The 25,159-nt window shown below is 43.3% G+C and overlaps 1 protein-coding gene across 3 annotated transcripts in view; it reads left to right on the forward strand.

Annotated features, from left to right (window-relative positions):
* Nucleotides 1-690: 690 nt before the first annotated feature.
* The window catches only part of tmtc2b (transmembrane O-mannosyltransferase targeting cadherins 2b), a 75,882-nt gene continuing 51,413 nt past the window's right edge, over nucleotides 691-25,159 (forward strand). For 2 of the 3 annotated variants that reach the window (XM_029842024.1, XM_029842025.1), the window contains exon 1: nucleotides 692-1,140. Coding sequence is in view for 2 of the 3 variants with exons in the window: in XM_029842025.1 (XP_029697885.1) it covers nucleotides 1,058-1,140 (83 nt within the window). In the remaining variant the exon portion in view is untranslated. Of the gene's footprint in view, nucleotides 1,141-25,159 lie in introns of all 3 variants that reach the window. The other variant, XM_029842023.1, reaches the window with a different exon arrangement.

Below are 25,159 nucleotides of genomic sequence, written 5' to 3' on the forward strand. Positions count from 1 at the left end.
TTTACTGCTTATTTATACATCTTAGAAAATTATGCTTTAAATAAATAAAACATTAATTCTGTGCTCAAAGCATTCACATTTAAAGCTTCTTACATCTCTCTAAGGACCCCATCCTGTTCTGTACGACTGTAATAGCAGTATGTAACCCTTACCAAAAGGTTTCAGCACCAATAGTGTGATTTATCACCAGGCTTTCGGATTGTGGTTACAGTACGCATGCGCATACCCGCCACATGCGTTTCTGTTACGGCTGTGTCAAGTGCCGAAGAGAACCAGGACTGGAGCAGAATCAAGGAATTCTTTTTCCAAAATAAAACCTAAAAGTTGCTCGTCGTTAAAAAAATAGTGAATACATATGCAAGAGGGCTAGTGTAAACACTTCTTTTCTATGTCATAACATTTTTGAGAGCGCAAGGTCTTTGATTGTTCTTCTGTTGCGGTTATAAACAGCGTGAACACTATATTAAAAATGCTCTTTCTAAAAGCATAAACGTGATGTACTTAGACATGAATGGGTCACGTCTAGTCATGTTTCTACTTCTACCACAGCGTGGGCTATTAGCAATAAGTTAAACAAAAATGCTTCTTTTTTGGGTTGCGTTAATGGGTGGATTTTATTTTTTTAACAAGTAACCGGAAGCAGAATGATGTCAGTAAAGCTAACTGCACGGCGGTGTGGATCACGACGCCCCCGTAAGCGGCGGCAGAGCATCGGAGCGCTGATCCACCTCCGTGTTGGGAAGGCGTGCGGTGCGCGCGGCTCGCCTGTTATTTCGTGGCCAGAGTCGCAGCAGGATAAATGAGGTCTCCGGCTCAGACTCAACATGGGTTAGAGACGTGGCCACGCTCGGGTTATTCACTTTGCGCACTTGGGCGAGGATGATGGAGAGGGCGAAACGGCTTGTTTTCACAGTGACATCCTGACAAAGACGGGGACTGAGAGGGAACACACATCGGGATATCCACCGGACTCTCTCGCTCAACATCTTTCTTATTTCATGTATTTATTTGAACGGTTTTTTGGCCTTCTTCCCTCCCGCGTGTCTTGGAAACAGAGATGTTTGCAGAAGTGCTTTGCGTCGCCGTGGCTCTGGTCCTGTATGTCAACACTCTGGGCGCAGATTTCTGCTACGATGACAGGTACTTGGACGAATGAGTGGCATCCAGTCACATGTTTATATCATCAGCTCCTAATAAATATCCCCTCCATACGTGAATTAGACATAATAGGTGTCATTCATCATGCTTCCTCAGCTCCTAATGAACCATCAGCCTCTAACTGATGACCAAGTTGATCAGTTTATCAATACTGCTCGGTGAAGTAATTCTGCTTGTTGCTATGATTGGCTTGTAAACTGTGATAAAATGCTGGTAAACTCACTTACTTAAATGACTTTAGTATAATTGTGAGCTTCTTACTTACTTAAAGCAGTGTTGCTGTTTTCTGAAGATTTCAGTTCCTCTTTACCATTTTTTACCCTTTTCGCTTTATTTTAATGATATGCATATTAAGGTTAATTAGAGCCAGAACAGCATTATACTGAATTAAGTTGCAAAACATATTTATCGTTATCAGATTTTTGGCAAAAATTAATAAATGCAACCGAGAAGTAATGTTGATTCTCTCACCATGTACTTATATTGATTTGAAGAGGTTGAATCATAATTATGTGCTGTTTTGTGAATCAACACCCCTAGAAACCTCAACTGTTGACAGTTTTTAACTCAAATTTAATACCTAATATTTCCATATTTTGATCTTTATTCATTTTCTTATCGTTTTTTTCCCTAGAGAAAGTTAAGTTCCAAGACAAAAGCAGTCATAGTTGTCCAGTTTTTATCTGTTTTACAATTGTCTAACTCAGGTGTGGGTTGTCTTCTTTAGATCACAGCAGTGTTTCTGTCTCTTTCACTTGAAATGTTATCCGATAAGAAAGATGCCACAAAGTTGCAGCGGGCGATGCCTCGGCTCAGACTACTGTGGTCTCTGGGGTCTGGACTCGCTCTCTGCATCTGAGTCGTTCCGAGGAAGTAATTGATCTCTGGAGGAGAAGATCCATCTCTTAGCCCCACTAAAACCCATCCAATCGGCAGATTGTTCTAAATGTGCGGCCGGGTGAAACTTTGAGTCAGAGGTTTTGTACTTAATTTGCTCCAAAGGAGGGTTATTAGTTGTCACCCGGCAGTGTGTGTGTGGGCTCTGCAGGGCAACACAACACTCAAACAGTAGATAGCCACTTGATATTTGATGGCTGAGTTGTTTCCATGGCTTCGGGCTCATTAATGCCCCATCTCTATCATGATGTAGGTCAGAATCATGTGGTTTTGCTCCTGTAACCATTTTAGGAGATTCCACCTGCTATTTTAAAGCAACAGCTACATTGTTGTTGTCTTTTCCCCCCTCCCTTTTTGTATTTAAAACTATACCTTCACTTAATATAAAGTACTGAGTGAAGAAGGTGCTTCCCTGAGTGCACTTCACTCTCTGGTTAGGTGACTGTCAGGGAATGATGGTGAACGTGTGTGTGTGTGTGTGTGTGTATGTGGGGGAGGGGGGGTTAAAGGCTGCTGCTGCAGCTGCTGCTGCTACTTGCTGTAAAACCCAGTAAATCCAGGTATTTTCTTTAAACAGACAGAAAGCCAAGGCACGATTATTCTGTGAAAGGATCGTATTAACGTGATCTTTTTCAATTCTTTTCCTGCACATCATTTACCGCGTGAGGTTTCAACCAAGCGATTTCTGGGTATTCATTCGGTGACAGACGAATGACAAATGACCTCCCTCGCACAGAGGTCTGTGTTTGGCATTTTTGGTTTTTGATAGAATTGTCATTGCTGCATGTCTGTGTATTTTAACGCCATGCATTTCACTTCAGGGTTGCAATTAAGTGCTGCCTTCTGTCCCCATAGGCTCCAGCAGTAGACGGAGCGATAATTTTGCTAAGTAAACTGTCTCTGGTGTGCAGACTGGTCAAACTTGTCAGTGGTTTGCTGCTCGACTGTTCGTCTGCGTGAAGCTGTCATCGTGGAAGACATGAGGGTGATGATAAATCAAATATGGACATTACTATTAACCAATATATTTCAATGAACCGCTTACATACTTCTCAACGCAGAGGCACACAAGCAAGAGTGAGTGGTGACCTTATGGAAACCTTGTTGCCAAATGGGTGCAGGTTTGAATCCCTGGACTAGCCAGAGTGGGGGCACAGTGAAATCCACCTCTTTTCTCCACCATCACCATCACCACAATGGGCAATCGAGCAAGGCTCTTAATCTCTGAATGCTCCCATAAATCGTCAAAGAGATATTTAGGGTTCTGCAAACCTTCCACGCATCATTTCTGTTTATTTTCCCCATTGAGAGAAAGTATTTGAGGAAAACAAACCCTGAGTCGCGTAGTTCAAAGGTCATGCAGGTGGTTAGACATTAATTTGAGCATACTTCCTCTGCATGATGTAAACAATGCAATAAAAAGGTCAAGGTAATGTAATAATGATGCACCCGTTTACATCTATAGATGGCCTCTTCTTTTATTTTCAACGCCGCGACCAATCCACAGATCGACAAGTCAGAGGAACAGCCCGCGCCGTGCGGTGCCAGAGCTCTCCTGGGAGCTTTTTATCCCCATCTTCTGAACGCACTTATCATAAACACACACATGCAGCTGTGACACCTGCACTGGAAAATGGGAATCATACGTCATGTCATCCGTATCTGTGCCGCTGTAATCCACAACTGGGGCTGACGGCAAGAACCCTGGTCCAGATAAATGTCAGCAGAGAAATACTGGCGCAATATATTGTGAACCTCTGTAAGCCCCCACACCAGAAATGTGCAGAAAAGAAATCCTGGTCCCACATATTTAATACTGGAGTTGTTGTTAAGAATCTTATAGGATTTGTGTAGTTCACTTTATATGTGATGGAAAGTCACTAACATCGCCCCCTCGTGGTGGGTTGCGATAATTATATTTCTCTTGATTATTGTCAATGCAGTGCCATGTTTATGTGGATTGATACACTGCATTCTAATTATGATTTATCTATATATCACCTGAAAGACATGGGATATAGTTCCAGGTTTATTTCATGGACTACTGCATCTCCTCTGGAGCTTGATGGATGTGATGTACAGAGTAAACTTCATTTATCTGCTGTGTGAGGATGTGCAAAGGTTGCAGGTTACACTGAAGGTACGCTGCCTGGTAGGTGGTTTGATTAATAATGCTCAGACGGTTGATAGCCCAGACACTCTCGTTGCTGGCCCGGGTCTGATCCTTGCAATGTGGAGAGCTGCTCGCGGCGGTCCCGCCTGCCTGGTTTCCGTGCCCTGTGTGTCACTACGCTGACCTGGAACCCAGTGGTCAGGGCCTGTGCTGTAGGAGGCGTTTATTGTGGTTATGTTGAGGGCGGCAACCCAGCAGTTGGAGTACCCCCACGTTTTTCTTCAGTCAGGGTTTCTCTGGCTGAACCCTGTAATTACTGTCCTGGCGACAAGATGGACTCTGGACAGGGTTAGGTGTTTGTTGCTGCGGCACTGGGTGCCCTGCTCTTTCTGTGTCTGCCTTACCCCCCAAAAACCTATTTGGTTCTCCGTCTTCTGTCACCCGGTGACTGACTCCAGATGGTACGGTTTCGAAAGCAGCTTTCCTGCACTTTGACGGGGAAGGTTTAAATTGAAGTCAGGAAAAGGTTTGTGTTTCGCTGCCAGAATGGACACTTTAAAGTTTCCAATCACACAGATGGAGGATAGCGTCAATGTGCATAGTAAAAGCATCCCCAGTTACCAACATGTGGATTTTATCAGTGTTTTATATGACATCTCTTAAAGAAATAGCTACAAGTAATGCAAAAATACATTGTGACAAAGCCAGACAATTATAAGCTCAATGGAATTTTGGCTTTTTTAGATGCTCGGTTCACTTTTTTAGAAGCAGTCGGCGCAACATCACAGCTACGTGTATTCTGTATTTGTTTGAAACAGATGGTGGACATTTTGTAGTTATATGTTTACAGAATCTTCTTCAAACAATTGTTTCAAGTCTGTGTCGTCAGTCCCTTTATGATCTTGATCTTGTCGCCTGCAACGTTTCAGAATTTGTTCCCAATACTGACAAATGAGGTGGTTTTGACCAACAAATGCTGGCTAGCGTCTGTAAACCATCAAACTGCACATTTCGCTATCAGCTATTAAACACTGGGCTGCCTTTAACAGGTAGACCAATCTCCACTGAAATGGACAGAAAGTTATAGAATTTCAGCGTTAACATTCAAATAAAAGCTAAAACACAACGTAATGTTACACTCAAAGAATAGACAACCTCATAATCATATGACAGAGGTACTTTACGCTGCCACATGTTTAAACTACATCAGCCGGAAAAAAGCAGCTCAATAACCACTAATTCAGTGGATTGGAGCTCCACTTTCCTAACATCTAATTTTCCAACAGATAGCCATTGAGGCTAGAGGCTAGTTATTTTCACTGATGCCAGACAAGCTAGCCTCAGTGAAATCAATTTGTTTCTAAAAATACCATTAATGAGGGGTTCTGATATGTTTAGTAGTTGCTTCCCTTAGCCACTAAACCCTCCAGAGTGGCTGAACGTGTTTGAAACTTGGGTAGTGGGAGTTCATATTTGGGTCAGGAAGAAATAGCTAACTATATCGCTGATTTTCTCACAGGCTCATATGGATTCATAACGGTATAGTTTGGATCAGAGTTTGAGTATCAGCTCTTCTAGTTGGAGAAGGTTTAGAAGAATGTTACATTGTCTTGTGCAACTGCTGCTTCTCCCTTTCCTTTCCTTTTCTCTTCCCGGTCACCAAGTTTCTTTTATGACTGTCAAAAGTCTTAAATTAACTCAACTGCTGTGTGGCCCAGAGAAGAAAGGAAGCTTTCACTGTTCGTCTGGTTCACCCTGCCAGGCATTGGCAAACTTTGTTTATTCTCGTTTTCAGGAGTTCTTTTTTGGTAATTGGGAAGTTTGACGAGTTCCTTCTTAAAAAATCCTGAGACTTTATGGCTTTGGGCAATTGTAATCACAAAAAAGCATAGCGTTTTTTAGCAGAATTCCAAATATTCATTAGCAGGTAACAACACTTACTGACTGGTCTGTCGTCTGCTTTATGCATTCTTGGTTGGCAGAGGATGAACCATAATTAAATATCCATTGACCTGACCAAAAGTTTAGTTTTTCCAAGTGCTGGGGTTATGACTGCATGCCAGCAGAACATTCAAGTGTTCACTTGTAGAGAATTCGTACCTCTATGAGAATCCGTACTGACACAGTTTAACGATCAGTGATTGTTTTAGGATTACTGGACACCCTATTTAAACTGCTATTGCAAATCTGAGGAGGGGATATCTGTCCGGCTAAGGTGCAAGGGACTGCGTAGGTTTCCCACCCACATTTTGTAAGCCCTCAATATCAAATTTCCAAATCTATTTGGTGTGTCAAAACAGCAGCGATTGATGTGCAGTACATGATAACTGCTGCTAAACACTATTCAAATCTTTCACTTACGATCAATAGTCTTTACTGATATTTGAACATAGCAAACATGCTCCATGATGATACTCGATGCCAAAGAAATAAGGACAGACGTTGTTTGAATGCATGAAAAACTGTGTCCTGAAGGCATCTGATAGCGTTATGTGGTTATGTAGCCTTCAGCCGAAACCGGACACGTGTGGCAAAATGGCAGCAAGCAGAATCATTCCGGTAATTACAGCCTGTAGAAGATTGCCATTTGTGATACGGGCCAGCCACAGCTTTCCAGTGGGACTGAAAGCTGCTCATGGGCAGTGACTGTACCCATTGTGTTTTTGAAAGCTCTCACTGTGCCAGAGCTCGGCCAGAACACGCTGCCTCAGAGCTGCATTAATTAAGCTCCGATGCTCTTAAATCACCCCACTGTTATGCAGTGAGATGAGAAATGGGCCATATGTACTGATTGGGTTGCAGCCTGCTGGTGGATTGAGACATGAGACATCATCTTTACTGTTCCAAGCAAGGTATTAACCTGCATCTTTGGGTATTCTTGGTCCTCGTCTGGCTATTTAATTAAAAACATCGGATTATCTCCTTAAATACAGTACATCCTGGTTAGGGCAGGATGCACATGCAGTATACTGTCCATGAACCGATGAGGACTTAAATCAACTACATGAAAAATAGTCGACTCAATCAATAAAGTTTTTGTCATGTGGTGAGAATCTCACGGCAGGCATTTAACAGAGCAAAGGAATGCCCAGCATTCTATTTCTTCCTCTGCCATTATTGCACTATTCATACAGTTTCATGCAGTTATACTCTTCCAGACTGAGTTTTTAATTGGTCTAGACAAGGGTTTGGATTTGGAAGGCTAATGCTGCGTGATGGCCTCTTAATCTGTGGCCACTCTTGGCCCTCTTCATATTAATGGGATTAGCAGAGCTGTGGATGAGAAGGAGCACAATGTGTAAGTAGAGCACCCCAAGCTATTAGAAACAAAATCCCCCATATCCTGCAGGGATCCTATAGTTTGCCCTTTTAGGTAGGAAGGGAGGGGAAGACCACTTTTCTTCTCGGGCATCTTGGTGGCCTTTATTTTTAATGTTAACAGCTGTATGACACAGCTTGGCAGATAGGGGGCAATGCCTATGTAGAAGGGACTGTGTGGTCCCTCCATTTTACCCCTGGACCCAATGAAGGGGGCCAGTTGTCCCCAAACACAGTGAGATTAAACGATGGTTGTTTTGGCTCGTGTTTTCAACGAGACAAAGAAGCGATACAGTCACTCAGTGTTCAGTGCCCGAACAGAAAAGAAAACTAATGCAATGCTGCAGACCGGTCCTGTCAGAAATAATTGGTGGAACTCATTACGGTCCTACGTGCACTGGCCAGTGTTTTAACCGGGCAAGACAGGAGGGAGCACAGAAGATTCGGAGTTTGTATAAAGGCTCCTTTGTCTTAGTGATACTCTGGTTCAACTGGTAGACATGTTGTTGGCCTGCTTGTGTTGTGTTTGTGTGGGGGACATTTTAGTTGTGGTCCCCTGACCAGAGAAAACCAATGGATGTTGATTATTTTTCTATTTTTCTTAAAAGTGAAAGGTCAAGGTTGACCCAAGGTTGGGTCACGTAGAGAAATTGTTTGTTGATGTTGAATATGACATACTTGCCGCTTTTGGTTTAAGACATGTAATGACCCACAAATACGATGACTCATGAAACACTTCGGGCTCTGGTGACCCACCATCGACAGCACACCACCTCAGACATAATCTGCATTGTAATAAGGAGATTACAAGAAAAATTTTGCTTTTCCTCTAAAAGAATGAACCATGCACCAGGTACCTGGTTAACAAGGGTTGGACTTCATTAACCATAAGTGTGGGGAGAGAGATATAATAAACATTGGCTTTAGTGATGCGAGTAACATTATATGCTAAGATTTATTTCCTATTGTTTCCTCACAATCATTCCTCCAACTAAAAAATATTTTTACGGGAACGTTTCAGCACCCTCTGAGATATAAACTGCGAGAGAGTTCTGGGTAGAAGACAGAGCCATTTGATTCTGGCAGTTACATTCTAATAAACCGAAATCTTTGTTGGCTAACCAAACCGCAAGCTTAGCATTATCAACACAATTATTTGGAAAATGTGACTTAATTTAGTGTCTGAAATCAGAGTCAGAATAAAAATCAAATGTTTCTTGTGGAAAAGGGTTTTAAGTGAGTGGATATTCTGCTTGCTTGACAATTTCCTGCTGTGTTATTATTGTTGTTAAAGTGGTTTGAAGACATGATTAAATTATCTGGTGTCTCCTACATGCGGTCAGTGAGTCAGCGCAGAAGGTCGTGCTTTAGCTAATGTGGGTAACTTGCCATTATCTCCTGGCTTATAGCAAATGCATATGTGTCCTTCTCCTAAACGCGGTGTGCTGTCCTTGAGTGGAGGTGCGGGTTCTTCGTCACCTTAGACACAGACTGGGGCCATTCACAAGTTTGTGAACTTGCGCACAAGCTGACAGAGCAAACTGACGGTTACATACTGAGCTTGCGGTTCGAAACTTTACCGCTGTCAGAGTTGTCTCCTTCCTTTGGTCCCTGACTTCCTCCCTCTGACCAAGAACATAGCAGCGGAGGGTAGCGCATCCTCTTGCTGTCTTTAATTGTTACTGAGCCCTGGGAACCCGGCGTGCAGTTTTGGGACTTAACATGCATTCATGGCGTGTCAACAGTAGCATGCCACCCTCTGGGACACCACAGGTTATTTGCAACCAGACTATCAGTCTGCCAAAGGTTTTATTATTATTTTTTTTTTTTTTTTTTAAAGAGATCTTGCATGTAACCTTAGTGAAGCTGTCATCAAATACTGAGTGAGGACCATATTCCAAATTTGCAGTGAAATTTATTTCATGTATTTATAGCATAGCAACCTTTGCTGTGTCTCACCACCTGTACCTGGGTGGACATACTGGTGTGCATGTATGTGGCGTCACCAAATCCACCCAAACGCAGTGTAAACAAGTGCTTATGTAACCTGTCTGATACATCTGACTTCTCCATATGGAAAACAGCTTGGCTGGTATTTTCATTTGCCCCGATGCTTCTCACCCAAACTGGTGACCGATTGATTGAACCATGTTGGTTTACTGGGCTGATTTCTCCAGCTTATTTAGGTCTGCCATTATTTTGGACCTCTTAGGTAGTCGTGGCAATGTTCATCATCTTTGACCTTTGCACGTGCGAGGCTTTCCACTCTGGATGTTTTCCTAAGTGAACCCTTGCTGAATGGCAGGTGCTGGATATGTATGATTGGCTGGACTTTATTTTTTAAGTGAGGTGTTAGAAGGTGTGCGCAGAAATCTGGTGATGTGGGGAGAAGCAGTCTTTTGAGGAGAAATGGCAGCCCTGCAAAGGCAAAAAAGAAAAAAAACAAAGCATGATCCCGGATTTCTTCCAGATGCACCCATGGCATGTGGGAGTTGCGCCACAGCAGCTAGAACCAGTGAATTCTTTTTGGTTCTACAATGTACCAATCGTGTGTTTTGGATGAAAGCTGTAGCGAACTGCAGTGGGCAAATCGAGTCTGACTGAAACTTCCTGTGAAATAATGTGCCGTAAACCTGGTCACTTTTCAAAATGAAGCACATCGTGCTAGCGGCAGTTTTGAGTATATCAAGGAAAAAACACAAACTCACGTAATTATTTAGACCACTGACTCCTCATGACTACATCGGCACAGCATTTCTGGTGCTTCTCAGCTAATACTAAGTTGTGTGTGTGTGTGTGTGTGTGTGTGTGTGTGTGTGAGACAGAAAGGCTAACGGCTAACGGCAGAGACATGTTCTTGAGAGTTCTAAATCCATTTGCCGTATAAGACGTGAAGAAAGGCCAGAAATAAAAAAAAAACCCACAACGGATCCCCCAAGTTGCTTTTTTAAACAATCTTGACCTACAGTAGAAACATTTCCTCCACCACACGGGGAAACATCAGCAGTTGTTTTAATTAGGAGAGCAGTTTAAGGGAAATCCATCTTTGCCTTTCATTTTCGAGCGAGACTGTTTGATTATGGTCTTAATAATCACACACAAGGCCATTTTCTGTTTAAACAAACTGTCACTCAGAAACCCCAAATCATCCCCTAAATGATAACTGGGTTCGTTAGCCTCGTGTTGAAGCATAATGTGTATTTTCTCAAAACGAACATCATTATCTCAGAAGAGGAATTATCTGGAGGCTTTTTATTGCGGTAGGTTGATTTCTGTCTGGAAGAAGCGGACTTATCCGTCCCTGCCGGGAGATTTACTTCACTTGCGTAAAGAAGAAAACACTTTATCAGCACCCAAGGTAGTTTTCTCTGTCAACTGGACTGGGTTTCTTCTCTTGAAGACGTTTCGCCTTCTATCCAGAAGGCTTCTTCAGTTCTGAAATCGCTGGGGAGAGAGCTTGAAAATATATAGCCCCTGTGGACCATTAGCATGCTAATGATCTGGGTGGTCACCTGAGAGTCGTTAGCAGGGTCGTTCGTCGGGTCGTTCACCTAGTTTCTGTTGAGGTGTCTCCCCTTTGTCTGCTGGATCACATGGTGGTGAGTCACTGGGTCTCCTGGAATGGTGTGAATGTTTGTTTTGTTGTTGGAAGGAGTGGAGGACTGCATTGTATGTGGGTGACAGGAAGTGCCTCAGGCCACCACCTCTGTTTAAGGATGGTTTTTCCAATTTAACATGGATAGCTTCCTTGACCCCCCTTTCAAACCAGCGGTCTTCTCTGGCCAGTATCCTTACTTGGCTGTCCTCGAAGGAGTGCCCACTCTCCTTTAGGTGTAAGTGGACTGCTGAATCCTGACCCGAAGAGGTGGCACGTCTGTGTTGTGCCATTCTTCTGTGGAGAGGTTGTTTGGTTTCCCCAATGTACAGTTCCTTGCATTTCTCCTGGCACTGTACAACATAAACAACATTACTTTGTTTGGGTCTTGGTGTCTTGTCCTTTGGGTGTACTAACCTCTGTCTGAGAGTGTTGCTGGGTTTGAAATGAACCGGTATGTCGTGTTTCTGGAGGATCCACCTAAACTTCTCTGGGACTCCAGACAGGTAGGGGATGGAAACGCAGTAATGTTGTTTATGCTGTACAGTGCCAGGAGAAATGCAAGGAACTGTACATTGGGGAAACCAAACAACCTCTCCACAGAAGAATGGCACAACACAGACGTGCCACCTCTTCGGGTCAGGATTCAGCAGTCCACTTACACCTAAAGGAGAGTGGGCACTCCTTCGAGGACAGCCAAGTAAGGATACTGGCCAGAGAAGACCGCTGGTTTGAAAGGGGGGTCAAGGAAGCTATCCATGTTAAATTGGAAAAACCATCCTTAAACAGAGGTGGTGGCCTGAGGCACTTCCTGTCACCCACATACAATGCAGTCCTCCACTCCTTCCAACAACAAAACAAACATTCACACCATTCCAGGAGACCCAGTGACTCACCACCATGTGATCCAGCAGACAAAGGGGAGACACCTCAACAGAAACTAGGTGAACGACCCGACGAACGACCCTCCTAACGACTCTCAGGTGACCACCCAGATCATTAGCATGCTAATGGTCCACAGGGGCTATATATTTTCAAGCTCTCTCCCCAGCGATTTCAGAACTGAAGAAGCCTTCTGGATAGAAGGCGAAACGTCTTCAAGAGAAGAAACCCAGTCCAGTTGACAGAGAAAACTACCTTGGATACAATGACCTGGATGACTGAGAATTTACACAGACACTTTATCAGCACCGAGCCCCTAATTAAGTGACAAGTGTTTTGCTCTCCCAGCCTCCAGTTCTCGATTAGCACCCACGTTTAGCATGCATGCGTGACTCAGTTTGATTGATGGGAACGAAGATTCTCCACGTGACGGCTGAAATAAAGCAGGCATGCCGCTGGCACCCGTCTGGCTCGTTCATTCCCTTGAGATGTGGCCTCACTTTTAGGAGACCCACGTGTCCAACTATTCCCATTCATGCCAGGACAGCTAGCATCTACTGCCTACATCTTTTTGAGAGCTTATTGATTTTTTTTCAGCAGAGGGATATTCCACCATGCTGAGCACATGCGTGTGTCTGGGACTTATTACGTAAATCAGGATTTCATTTATTTCTTCAAGCACCAATTGCAGACCTCATTCCTTTCATTCAATGAAGTGTGAATCCATAATGAAAAATGAATGACTTATAGGTCTATTTCCTGCAGTATCGCAGTGTTTTAGTGTATTCACGTGTAAAATACATCCACTGTGGGAGCAGTTTATGTACTAAAATGAATTAGAATCGATGTGGGCTGAAGTAAAGAGCTGCTGGCGTTTTCCTGAGATCCGTTTCATGTGGCTGTTCTCCCGTAAATCACAAAGATGGATGATTGACGTTCATTATCGCAATGAACAGACGATTTGGCGGGGGACCAGGCTGGTGCGCTGTCTCGCTTGGCGGATTTTTAATTTGTGGCAACAAAATGTGACAGGAGCCAATCAGCTCTCCGGCTCACAACATCTGGGCTTGGTGAAAGGATCCCCTCAAAGGCTTGCTAAAATATTCAGAAACCGCAATAACGTTGACGTTAATGATAACATTTAAGGCAAAAGAAAGTTGCAGCACCAACCTGTGTGTATTCATGTGAGATAAACAGCTTCTGTGCTTATCCTAAAGGCATAAAAGTAATCTCAATAGCATGCATACGCACTACTGTTTTTTTGCACGTTTTTCTGCACTGACTCAAAAAGAGACAAAACACAATTCTTGTTCCTCCATAACCTACTTAGCAACCACAAAGGCATCATGTTGGAGTCATTTCATCATTTCAGACACTGTTCATAACATTTTAGTTCAAATTCAGAAAATTTTTCTGTACTTCTTCAGTATACTAATGAATATTTTGTCCTGACAGTTGCAGCGCTTGTTACCAGGGCCTGATAGTTCTAAAATACAGCGTCTGAGCGGGTGTACAGTGAGGACTGTATGCAGTCGGAGCTGTGCCATAATCACATAATCATCATTTCGAATGATCTCATGTCATTTATTAAGTAAATCTCTGGTTTTCTTCAAGAAAGCAGCTCTGCTGTCCCACATCACGTCTGTCATCTGATTGATGGAGTGCAGTAAATAGCTAATAAGAAATATCATTTATTTGGTCTTGGAAGAAATCAACCGACCTTTCTCAGCAGTATTGTGTTTCCATGACATAATCTAGCCGGATCATCTCTAATGAAATATGGAATCATTTGTGAGGAGGGGATCCTTGGCCTCAAGAGCGAAAAGCAGCGGGTAATGTGGAGAGTAGAAATCCGATCAGACATTAAAATTCTGTGGGCCGCTGCCGAGTTTTTGAATCGTTTGTGTTGTCTATGACTTTTATGTGTAGTTTTTCTTCTCAGTTACTTCATATAAACCCTCCAATTAGAGCAGAAATAAAATAATTTTTTTAACTAATTCAATTATTTGCAGAGTTGTCCAAAGATTTGTCTGCAGGGGGAAACCCTGCCGCAGCCGACGCCCACGATCTGGACCCGCCAGCCCCCCGGCTGAGAGGCTGTTAAAATTTGGATCTAAAAGTTTTATTGCCATGGATGTCTGCATGCCATAATGCACTAAAATCTAGAATTTCCAAATAGTTGGACAAACCAAAGCCCCTGTGCTTTTTAAGATTTAAATTATTGGTGATTCATTCTCCAAAAAATGATGGAACCAAGTAGAAAGGTTTGTTTGATCCTGATAAGAGAATTGATCTCAAGTTGATCAAAGCATTGATCAACAAAAGAAGAAAGAAACAAAGTTTTGGACTGACCCAGGTGGAGACAAATCCCGATACGCACAGTTGTTCGCTCTTAACATTTTCTTGACACTCTAATCTGGCATTGCTGTTTTACCCAGAGGCATTGGCACAGATCATTCTGGTGCCTGAATCCTCTGCTTTGCTGAGGATTTAGATCAACACAGCTAAATACAGTAGAATATGTTTGATTATGCAACAGACTGGATCCAGAGTTCAGCAAGGCGAGCACAAACACTGAGTGCTTTATGTAAAAAAGCTCAGAGAACCTCACTTTTGCCAGCCAGATGAAGCTGCTGTGAAGCAACTCCAGATCTATTTTACTGGAAAGGAGTTGGGCCTCGTCTTTATTAACAAAACCTTTTAAAATACGTATTGGTTAGCGGTGTGTTGTGAGTCTTGGCTGCAACCAGCCGCAGGCAGTCAGTCGTGACACGAGCTCAGTGTTCAGCAGAATCCATTTTACCCAAATGATTTTTTTTTTCGGACGACATTGTGGTGTGGTGGTTCATATTGTCGCCCTGAAGCACAAAGGCCCCAGGTCCAAATCCCTCTGCAGCCAGGACGTGTTCTGCTTTTAATTTGCATGCTCTGCCATGTCTGGATGGATTTATTTTTCTAGAAATATCTTGTTTTATATAAAATACTAACGGCTGAGCGTCATCTACAGCAGTCCACGCAGATGAAACACACAGTTTATTTTGTTAGAAATGTTAAAGATGTGACTTTTTAATAAATATTTTTCTCAAATATCCAGTGAAATCACATCAGGCTTGCAGCAACCCGAAAGATTCATCCACCCGGGGCAAAGATGTCACAGTCTTTGGTTGATAAACAGCCAGCAGTCGTCAAGCGTAGCAGAACTGGAGCAGCAGCTGTCAAAATTAGTGTGGTGGCAAATCTGGCAAGACAAAGTCCCTCCTGCCCATTTCTTGATGTTTTATAGACTAAGTAATTGTGTGGTTTGATCCGTGTGGTGTTTGTCTTCGTCCATCCTGGCTGTCTGAAACTGCAGCCTTTTTCCGCCACCATCATTTGTGTTCGCCGGATTGATGCTGGTAATTGATTCATTCGAGCCTTCCTGCTGGACAGATGAGCCGCGATGACAAGTGCCATGAAGGAGGGGGGGGTTGGAGAGGTGAGGGGAGGAAAGGTGGTCCAGCAGCGACATGAAAATCAATACAAGCTGATGAAGATGTGGGAATGATGCGGCTTGATGAGCCTCTTTGTTCTCAGCCCGGCCTTTAAACTTTAAATGGCTGCTGCGTTGTGGTAAAGACATCTCGGAGAGGTGGGGTTCATTTTGTTTTAATGGCCATGCGTTTTTTTCATATTTGAGACAATTAAAAAGAAAGGCATTCATGGGTGGGTGGGGTGGGGTGAGTCTGGGTAGATCCCAATACTGGCATGTGCTCGGAGTAAAAAACAATTGTTGGTGTAACATGAATAATATAAATGAAGGACACTAATGCAGTCCCGGTGTAATACCGTCCTGGGCTGAGTCTCTACTGACTCTAATACCAACTGTAGTACATTATTAATTTTTGGTAGTACATCTTGAGTTCACCCGAGCAGAGAGGCATCAGGCAGCGACACCTCCCATCGTCCAAAGAGGTCCACTTTCCAAGTCGTAAAATCCCATACTAACCTGGTTTTTTTTCCCTCTTTGGGATATAAAGAGAATTCCTCGCCCGCAGGAAAAGCAGACCAAGGGCTTGGGAAGGAATAAAGATTCACTTCACAGCTCGTAAAAACCTGCAACCACACCTTGAGTGTTGCTGCTGAATACCTTTGGCTGCAGCTTCCACGGATCTGACTCCCCAAGCGAGCGGGATGTTCGGCTGTTTAACTTTCTTTGTCCTACATCATACGCGCCTAAACTGTGATACATAACGTACCAAATCCCACGGTGGTGTGTGTGTTTTGTTTTTGTCAAGCCTTATTAAATGTGCACACTGTGTGGAGTTTTAACCCAGTTTTCACTGCTTGAATTTTTCATACCTGCTCTGTGAATAATCCAGTAATGCATCGTGTTGCACTGGGATGAGAGATCCAGCGAGCAGCAGGGGTCCGTTGCACTTGCAGATTATTCCGTGAAGTGGTGCCAACACGTGCTGTAAATTGTGAGATGTGACAGACTTTTGCCATCACAGTTTGCAGGCACGGTCTTGTGAACTACTGGAGTACACACATAAATGTCTTATGTCCTCTATCGACGTATTTTCTTCCATGGTCCATGGTATTGATTTTCATGTCGCTGCTGGACCACCTTTCCTCCCCTCGCCTCTCCAGTGCTCCAAGCCCAGGTGAAATGCATCATGGGATACCTAGCTTTACGATGCCCACACAAGGCTTGTCTGATGCATACTTGTTAACCTAGATGGGGTACACTTCCATAAGTATTAGAGGGTACTTGATAACTTTTTTTGGAATTGGAACACTATTTGTGACTAATTACATTTTAAAAGAACTCGATGTCCAAAGGACTAAGAAGGCCGCATATTGAGAAATGTGCTTTGACTGTTGCATAAATTGCTAGTTGTGGTTCAGGAGTATAACATATACTGCTTGTTATTTGTGCACTGGGAGAAGATGTGAGACTGAGCAATTAGAGGTGAACTCTTGGAATAACAATCAACCAATAACTTTATTGTCTGCTGCAATTGCATCATATGTGCATATAAGAGTTTTAGAGCATTTCTTAACTCACTGTGTGCACAACCAATGCTGCCATCCATTTAGAGCAGCAGAGTTGCTCTGCACCTGTATCATAAGTCAAGCTCTAAGAGGGAGCCGATGTGCAGCATGCCAAACACAGCCAAAAATATTTGACCTAACAGTAATTCTTGGTTTTATACCCCGCATGAGGCAGGAGGCTGAAGAGCCTTCCTCCCACTCTGCATTCAGTCTTCGTCTTGGGTCAAACAGACCGCTAAATCTCTCCTCTGAGGAGTCCCGTCCTCCCCTGAACTCTGTTATCAGTCATCTGACACGCTCACAGGTTCACATAATGGAATGCCGTTGCTTCCCATGTGTGCAGCTGTGCTCGCGCGGTCAGTCTTTGTGTCTTTCATTCTCACACGTCAGCTACATCCCATTTCAACAATAAGCTCACTTTGCCCGACTGCGTCAGTCGATGAGAACTCGCTGCTTCAGATTGGTTACGGCATGCTGAACATCACATCTGTCTTTTTTACCCACAAATATGTCAACATCATTTGACATGCAGTTTGGATTATACATTATATGTAATTATTCCTAATATACCATAAAATGTCCATCACATACCTGCATATTCCTGTTGGGGTAATTAACAAGATGCTATCATTGCAAGTTGCAGTCATTACATTCTGAATTTCTAATCTCAATTTTTATCTGGCAGACCTAAATGTTTGTTACATAACTTTTCTCTTCCCTTCTATCTTATCTAACATTGTTACAATTGTTTTATTCTCATGGATAAGTTTAATGCCATTGCCATTTAAAATTCCCTCTCACTTGTATTTACATGATTTAGTCAGGCCAGTTGTGTTTTTAGTGGCAAACAACCCTTTTGGTTAACTGGAGTATTTTAGACTTATAATCAGATGGGAGTTTGTTAATTCTCACCAGTGAGTTTAAATAAGTCATCACTGCTAAGCTGCTTCCCTGAGCCAGTGTAATTTCCCACCACCTCATCATTGCCTCGTGGCTGCCACAGCACTGGTAGCAAAGGGGAACCTGCACCTTCTGTCAACATGTTATTTTTGAAATTATGGCTTCCTCACTCTTTCATGAGGAAATTGGGTTGACACAGTGAATTTCTTTCCATTTAAGCAGCCTTAATACTTAATGCTGTTTTGTCTGCCCCTGGGGCCCTCCGACTGTAGCTGGGCTGGCACAGATTCTCATTACCCCTGGAAAAACTTCCCCTGTTCATGTAAAACAGGGTAACCTGAGCCTGGGACTCAAAATAGATTGAGGGAGAACATCCTCTGCAATTTGGTGGAGGCAATGTTGCTGTCCAAGAAGAAAACAGCCCAGATAGTTGATGCAAATATGGACTTGTTTGCATTATCCTCATGCAAATGTGCACCTAGGAGCACCTAGACGTATCTAAAATGACATTAGAATTAGTCAAACCTTGTGTAATCAGCATGTGTGTCTGTGTGGTGTGTGTGTGTATATTTCTTTTATGAGCCTTTCAAACTGATCTCCTTGAGCGAGAGAGTTTAACAGCCAAATTTTTGCAGATTTCTTTTTCTTCCTATTTAACAGAACAGCCCCATGGAACCTCCGGGACTCAGCGTTAACGAGCGGGGGATCTAATGGGTGGTCTATCACAATACTGAAGACTAGAGGAGGACAAGAGTTTGTTTCACAGAGGAGCCTAAGAACACTGTTACACATGGCAGCAGTGGAAGTTAGTGGTGTGTGTGCTTAGCGAAGGACGTGTCAAACAATGTCCAATGCCCTGGTTGGCTGTTGAAGATGCCGACCAGGAAAACCCTGTTTGTGAGAGAGGATGGATACATGGATGTGTGGGTAGTGTTGACTTTTCCCACACTGTAACATTCCCTGTTGGAGGCACTGTTGATACAGCTGGAAAGAGAAGGCTGTAAAAATGTTTCCCGTTGCACATCCAGTTCATGTAAATATAAAACGCTGCCTTTGGAAGCTCAGACTCCTAACATTTAATTGTAAAATGCTCAACCGTCTGGGGTTAGTCTTTTTATTTACAAGTGTGAGATCATGCTAGTCTGTTTTGTGTTTATTTTTGGAAGTGTTGCCGCCAGATGACAAAATCTCAAAGTTATAGAGACAGAAATGTCACGTCTAAACGATGGGGCATTTGAGGAACATCGTCACTCCCATGCATTATCATTGCTTACTGATGGAGAAGGCCAGTTAGATGTCTTTTCAAGGAGACATGCGTGACCCCGTTAACTTTTCCGAAACAACAGTTTATAAATACTCCTCCGCATCGTTAAGAAGTTGTAGCTCTCTTGCTGGAAAAACCTGGCTTAGACACACAAACAGAACAACAGATGTACTATGTCATCATAAGGAAGACACAAGTGTTGTTTAACTTTTTTTTAACTAATAAATGGTTTAGAACTGTGCTCACTTTATTGCCATTTTTTGTTTTCTAGGACTACAGCATTTATTCTTACAAACTGTCTCATGATTGTGTGTGAGTGCACGGGACTGCAGCAATGAAATCGGCCATGTTAGTCTCAGTAATCATGGGAAACGCTGGTGTTCTGCAAATCAACCACCAGACCACATGTAGAACTACTTCATGAGAAGCAATGAAGCTAGTATTGATTTTTTTTTTTTAACTTTCTCCTGGCTTTTACCCTTTCTGCTAACAAGTCTGGATAGATCCGATAGGTTAGTTAAACAGATCTGACTTGCTATGGTGACTGAGTCATGAACAGTATCCCTGCTAAGAGAGATTTTGCAGGTTGCTTATCTCTTTCTGCAAAGTTCAAGTCCTGTTCTCATACAGGCTGCCGTGAACTGGACTGAACATATTCATATCATTTTAAGACGTCATTCTTCCCCTGAATGACCAGTGTCCAGAACAATACTTGATTGTTTACTGTAAATGCCTTCTGCTTGGAAGAGAGCTATTAAAATCATGCACAGTAAAATCCATGTTCTCGGGCTGAGGTGGTCCTGCGCTCTGCACTAGCTCTCAATGGCTTCTGATGGAATCTGATTCAAAAGCTTGTGAATAAATCCTGTGGAGCTGTGGTTTATAGGTCATCGGGCTATTATGGCTTGTTCCTGCTCTGTCTGAGAGAAGATGTGTGTGCTTGTGTGTGTGTGTGTGTGGGTGGGTGCATGTCTGACAGTTTGTTGGTGGGGGAGGGGGAACAAGCGGCATCGCCTGCACGTCTGGCCAGCGCATCGCAGCATCTCTCCCTCCATACTGCTAAAGATGGACACCCCCCCACCCCACATGCACACGACGTGACCCACAAATCCCTTCCTCCAGCCAACAGAGGGATTATGGGAGCGACAGTCTAATCTACTTCTATGCATTTACTCACATTAAGCGTTTTCCACGTGAGCTATGACATCAGCCTTTTTTCAGAGCCTGACCATGTTGAAAATTTATGATGGAATCTATTTTCCAGCAGTGCGTAGGAAAGAGGTAAACTCTGTATTTGGACGTGTGTGGGGCCACATGGAATAACACATTACTCCCTGGTGTAGAGGAAACATCTAAAAGCACCACTGATTGATTTTTGCCTTGATTTATTAATATTCCGCCTGGGCTTGAGGACTGTACGTGAAATATTGCAGGGAGTGTTTTGGGATGAATAATGGCTGTTTGCAAAAGGCCTTCCAACCAATCATATTTAGTAGCACATACCAGGGATGACACTTAGTTGCTTGCACTCATGCTTTGGAGTACAACTTTAACCAGAATGTTCATCTCAAAAATCTTTGATCTTTCCGTTTATTTCTGGATGTCACATCTTTATCTGCTCTGCGAGGTGGGAAGAGAGCGATGACGCGCGAGAGAAGCTGCTTTTACCCTGTCTCTGAGTGGAGAGGCCACAGAGGAGTGCCTCGGCGTCGCCAGCACCTTCTCACTTGTTTGACTTGTCAGGCGGATTTAGATGCTCTTAAGGAAATAGGCTGAGAGTTTTTTCTGCAGTTATAGATGACCAAGACCCCACCCCCCCCATCAAAAAAACCCAAAAAAACAGACATGCCGCATCAGCTTCTTGGCAATAATCACTTTATTGTTCTTCCTCAGTCTCCCGAAACGTTACAATAACCCCCCTGATGATTTCTGCTGCAGTTAAATGACGTTTCCCCTCTGCTTTCTGGCCTGATGATAAAAGACTTTGAGATGTTCGTGTTGTTATATTTAGAGTCAATGGCTTTGATTCAGCAACACAGGAAGAGCATGCGAGTCGTCTTTTGTGGAGAACAGTGCTGGATTGTGTGTGGCTTATGAGAGTAGATCCCAGATGCCGGGGCTGGGTGGGCACACCCTTTGAGCAATCACTAGAAAACACTGCTATATTAAACATATTGCCCCTGTTGTTTTTTGGTTTTGATTAAAAAAATAATAATAATAACAATAATGTGAGTAGAAGCTGTGGAAACATACTACAAACTTTAACCAGTCTTGCTTAGTTGGATTCAAATAATCCATTTCATGATGTTTCTTATAACATTGTTCATTTATCTACTGTAGAGAACTACATGGCTGAAGTTTCTCTGAACTGACATTGGTAATTTTGGGGAAATGTAATAATACTCTTTATGAGGTAATCTTTTTTTTTTAAATTTCACGGTGAAAACCCTGAGGTCCCGCCCATTTATTCACGTGAAAGGTTTATACATTGTTGCTCATTTCTATCCTAAGGCCTCTGCTGTATCAGCTCTCTGTGAGAAACAAATGGCCCCCTAGTGAATTCTTGATCATACTCACAGTGTGAATGCACATTTAGACCTTATTTCGGTGCTTAAATGTGACATGAACAGCTTTACAGCTGCTTAACATTAGCTGTCATATTTTATAATGGCGGGCCGCACCACACTGTCCAGGAGCACCACGCGGTCTCCTCATTGTAGTTTATTTAACCTTATCTGAGTTGATTTTCAGTGCAGCTTTAGGGATGGATACAAGAGTTATACACAGCTTCCTGAGCGCATAGAGGCCATATCCAGGCATCCATCACGGCCTGCAGAGTGCATGTTTTGCACCACGGATGCACAGCTCTGACAGATCTGTCAGATCTGTAGTGATTGTGAGATGATATGGCCTGATAGACATCCAGGATAGGGATTGTAGTGTCTGATGAGAAATACCCCCACCCTGATGGTCTGTGGACCCCTTTCTCTCTTGTTAGCAGCAGATAGCAAAGCTCTAAAGCCTCTTGTGTAACAGACCCGGTCACCGATGGGGTAGGAGGGGACAGCAAATGACGCAAATGTTGTCCTGTTCTTCCTTCCAGCCTCCTCCTGATCCCTGATCCATGAGGACTTCAGAGGTCAGGAGAAGTGAGCTGTTGACCCTAATTCCTTAAGGAAAGGTTTCCTGACTGGAGTTAAGTGCCGAGAGTCTCCAACCAGCCCCTGCACTCCCCGCCAAAGTTTGACAAGTGACCTGGAAATGGTGCAGCGAGCCGCTGACAGCGGCCGGCTGAATCACTCGAACCACTTCCCAGATTGTTTGTTTGATTGGATGAAAGACACGGCTGCATCTGTTTCCTGTTCCCGATGTCTGCGGCACCCGCGGTCATGTCGGATGTGGACTAATGAAAAAAAATGGAAGGATGAGTCATGGCTTTAAAGCTGTGTTATGACAAGTCCTTCGGCATGAGCATGTGTGGCGGCCAATATTGACAATGCTGTTAAATGACTTTGGAGGGGGTTGGTTGTTTGTCAGAGTTCGTAAGGAGATAAACACTCGACTGATAGCATTTCTGTTTAGAAGCGTGAAGTAATCCAATTTCGCCCTCTTTTACTCCTCCCAGTTTCCATTATATGTTCTATCAATACGCAAGCCAACTTGAAACAGGATGTAAATACTGCCTCTTCCAATCGTCCCTCTTTTCTTTCTGCTTATCTACGTGCACACTCGTACCCATTCGTGTCCTTTTACTCTCCCTATCCAATTGTCCTGCTGCAACACCTGTCAGCCCCATTGTCCCCCTCTGAGGACGAGGGAACCCGTGCAGGCTTGCTCCTGCGACCTTTTCAATGGCTCTCTCACAACACAGTGGGTTCCTTTTGTTCCTCGCGCCTTTCTTAACGGGTCTCGGGTGCAGACAGCAAGGGGGCATCCGTATTCTCATTGATGGGGGCGTTGGTCCCTGCATGTGATAATGGACCACACATGGTCTGGCTTTAACAGCTCACCCAGGCCTAGTGTCTCAGTACGTAGGTTCCTCTGCTTTCAACAGGCCAATAAAGTATCTGCCTTCTCAGGATACTCTTTTGTCTAAGCCTTTTGACGTAGCCTGAGCTCCACTGGGTCCTTTGTACTTCTTTCAGGGTCCCTGTGCCCCAGCATCCACTCCCTCTGCTTTGTCCTCTCCACCCACAATGTGCCACCAACAAGTATTCCAAAACTACAGCGAATGTGAGTCTTTCTCTCCATGTGAATGTGCTTGAGTAAAGAAAGCAAAAAGGACTGATTGGATTTCAGCAGTGTGTTTGTGTGTGTGTGTGTGTGTGTGTGTGTGTGTGGGGGGGGGGGGGGGGGGGGGGGGGGGGGGTGGCGGCGTTGATAAAGATTTTGGTACTTTATTGGGATAATTAGATGACAAGTTACACAATACCCATTGGTTAAGTAGTTTAAATGACATTTTCCCATATGATGCAATGTTTTTTTGCATTGCAATCATCTAAATGAAAAGAATACTTTTGGAATTAAAACCTCATGCCTGCTTTTATTACAGACAAACCAGTTATACCAGCAGATCTGGGCTCTAGCAGTGGTTGAGCAACCTCAATCGCAGACCACATGAATCCCAACAAGGATTCATAAGGTCGATGACTAATATATCATGGTGAATTAAAGGCTCCACCATCAAACGCCTGGTTGCTACAAAATTAATAGGTCTCCATTTTTTCTCTAATACGCCTGAATTTAACCATAAATCTTTATGTTCCAAGCTTATTAAGTTACTTTTTCCCCTTTATCTGTTGACTGTGACTTTAAAATGTTTAGCATACATGTCGGGGAGGTTTCTTCTTTCTCTTTTTGTATCAGATGCAGCGCCAAATTAGGAAACTACTGCCAAGGCTTGTAGCCAAGGAACCACCCTGACACTTTGAGGCACCAACTGTTGGAGTCATCTTGATCTGTGTGCCTTGTTAAAAATGTCGCCCAGTATTCCCTGGTGTACCATACGCCTGACATGGATTTGCTTGTTCTGCCCTTTGCCTGTATGGAGTCACGAGTGCTCATCCACTCAGCTAATAATGTCTCCAAACCACATGGGTCTCTGTTGTTTGGCTACTTCAATGGGAAATGGATACAACCAGGGAGTTGTCACTGGAGCATTGAAAGATTTTTTTTTCTCGTTCCAATTCAGGCCACCATGCTGCCTGTAGCATTTGATTTGATATCTGATGTAAAGTAATAATTTACGCCATAATGTTACCGTTATGTCACTATCCTCATCTCTGCACCGACAGTAGATGTCATTTCTCTGATTTCACAGGTTTTGCCTGATTATTTTAAACATCATTAGTACACACGATGCAGATCCTTTACACCAGCCAATTAGGGAGCAGAAAACAAGAAAGTGTCTGTTTAACACACAGGACCAGTCACTATAGATTTCCAGTGTGTGATGCCTCCTCTCCAGAGAGACTCAGCCAAACACATTGATCACTGCTCACTTCATCAGTTCAACTCAGTTCATCTCACAGTAATGATGCAACTTCATTAACATGCGCCCACCGTCTTTTTTCCCCCAGTAATTTATTTGATTTTAAAGTGTATTGTCGCATAGGGCTGTTGTGCTGCAGCTCCTATTGCCTGGGTTGCACAGATTTGAAAAGCATTATTGCTGACAATTGCAGTGTATTTATGCTGCATTTTTACTTTAGAATTCAATTTAAATTGACAATGGGAAGTGAAGAAAATTACCGTACCTCAGAGTTTGGGGGGGGGGGGGGGGGGGAGTCACAACACTTTTACAGACATCTAGGCGGGAGGGTGGGTGGCTGTACAATGAATTTGGAATGTTAAAATCTCCAAGATAAAAAGGTGCTTGTCTGACTTTGTTATTGTGTAGACAGAATTTTAAAAGCTTACAAGGAAAATATGTGTCATTACAATAGTTTTAGTACTTAGTACTTTCTCGTAGAAGTTGGAACTTTTGCTGCTGCACATT

Source organism: Takifugu rubripes, chromosome 9 (genome assembly GCF_901000725.2).
Source record: "Takifugu rubripes chromosome 9, fTakRub1.2, whole genome shotgun sequence".
Lineage (NCBI taxonomy): Eukaryota > Metazoa > Chordata > Actinopteri > Tetraodontiformes > Tetraodontidae > Takifugu > Takifugu rubripes.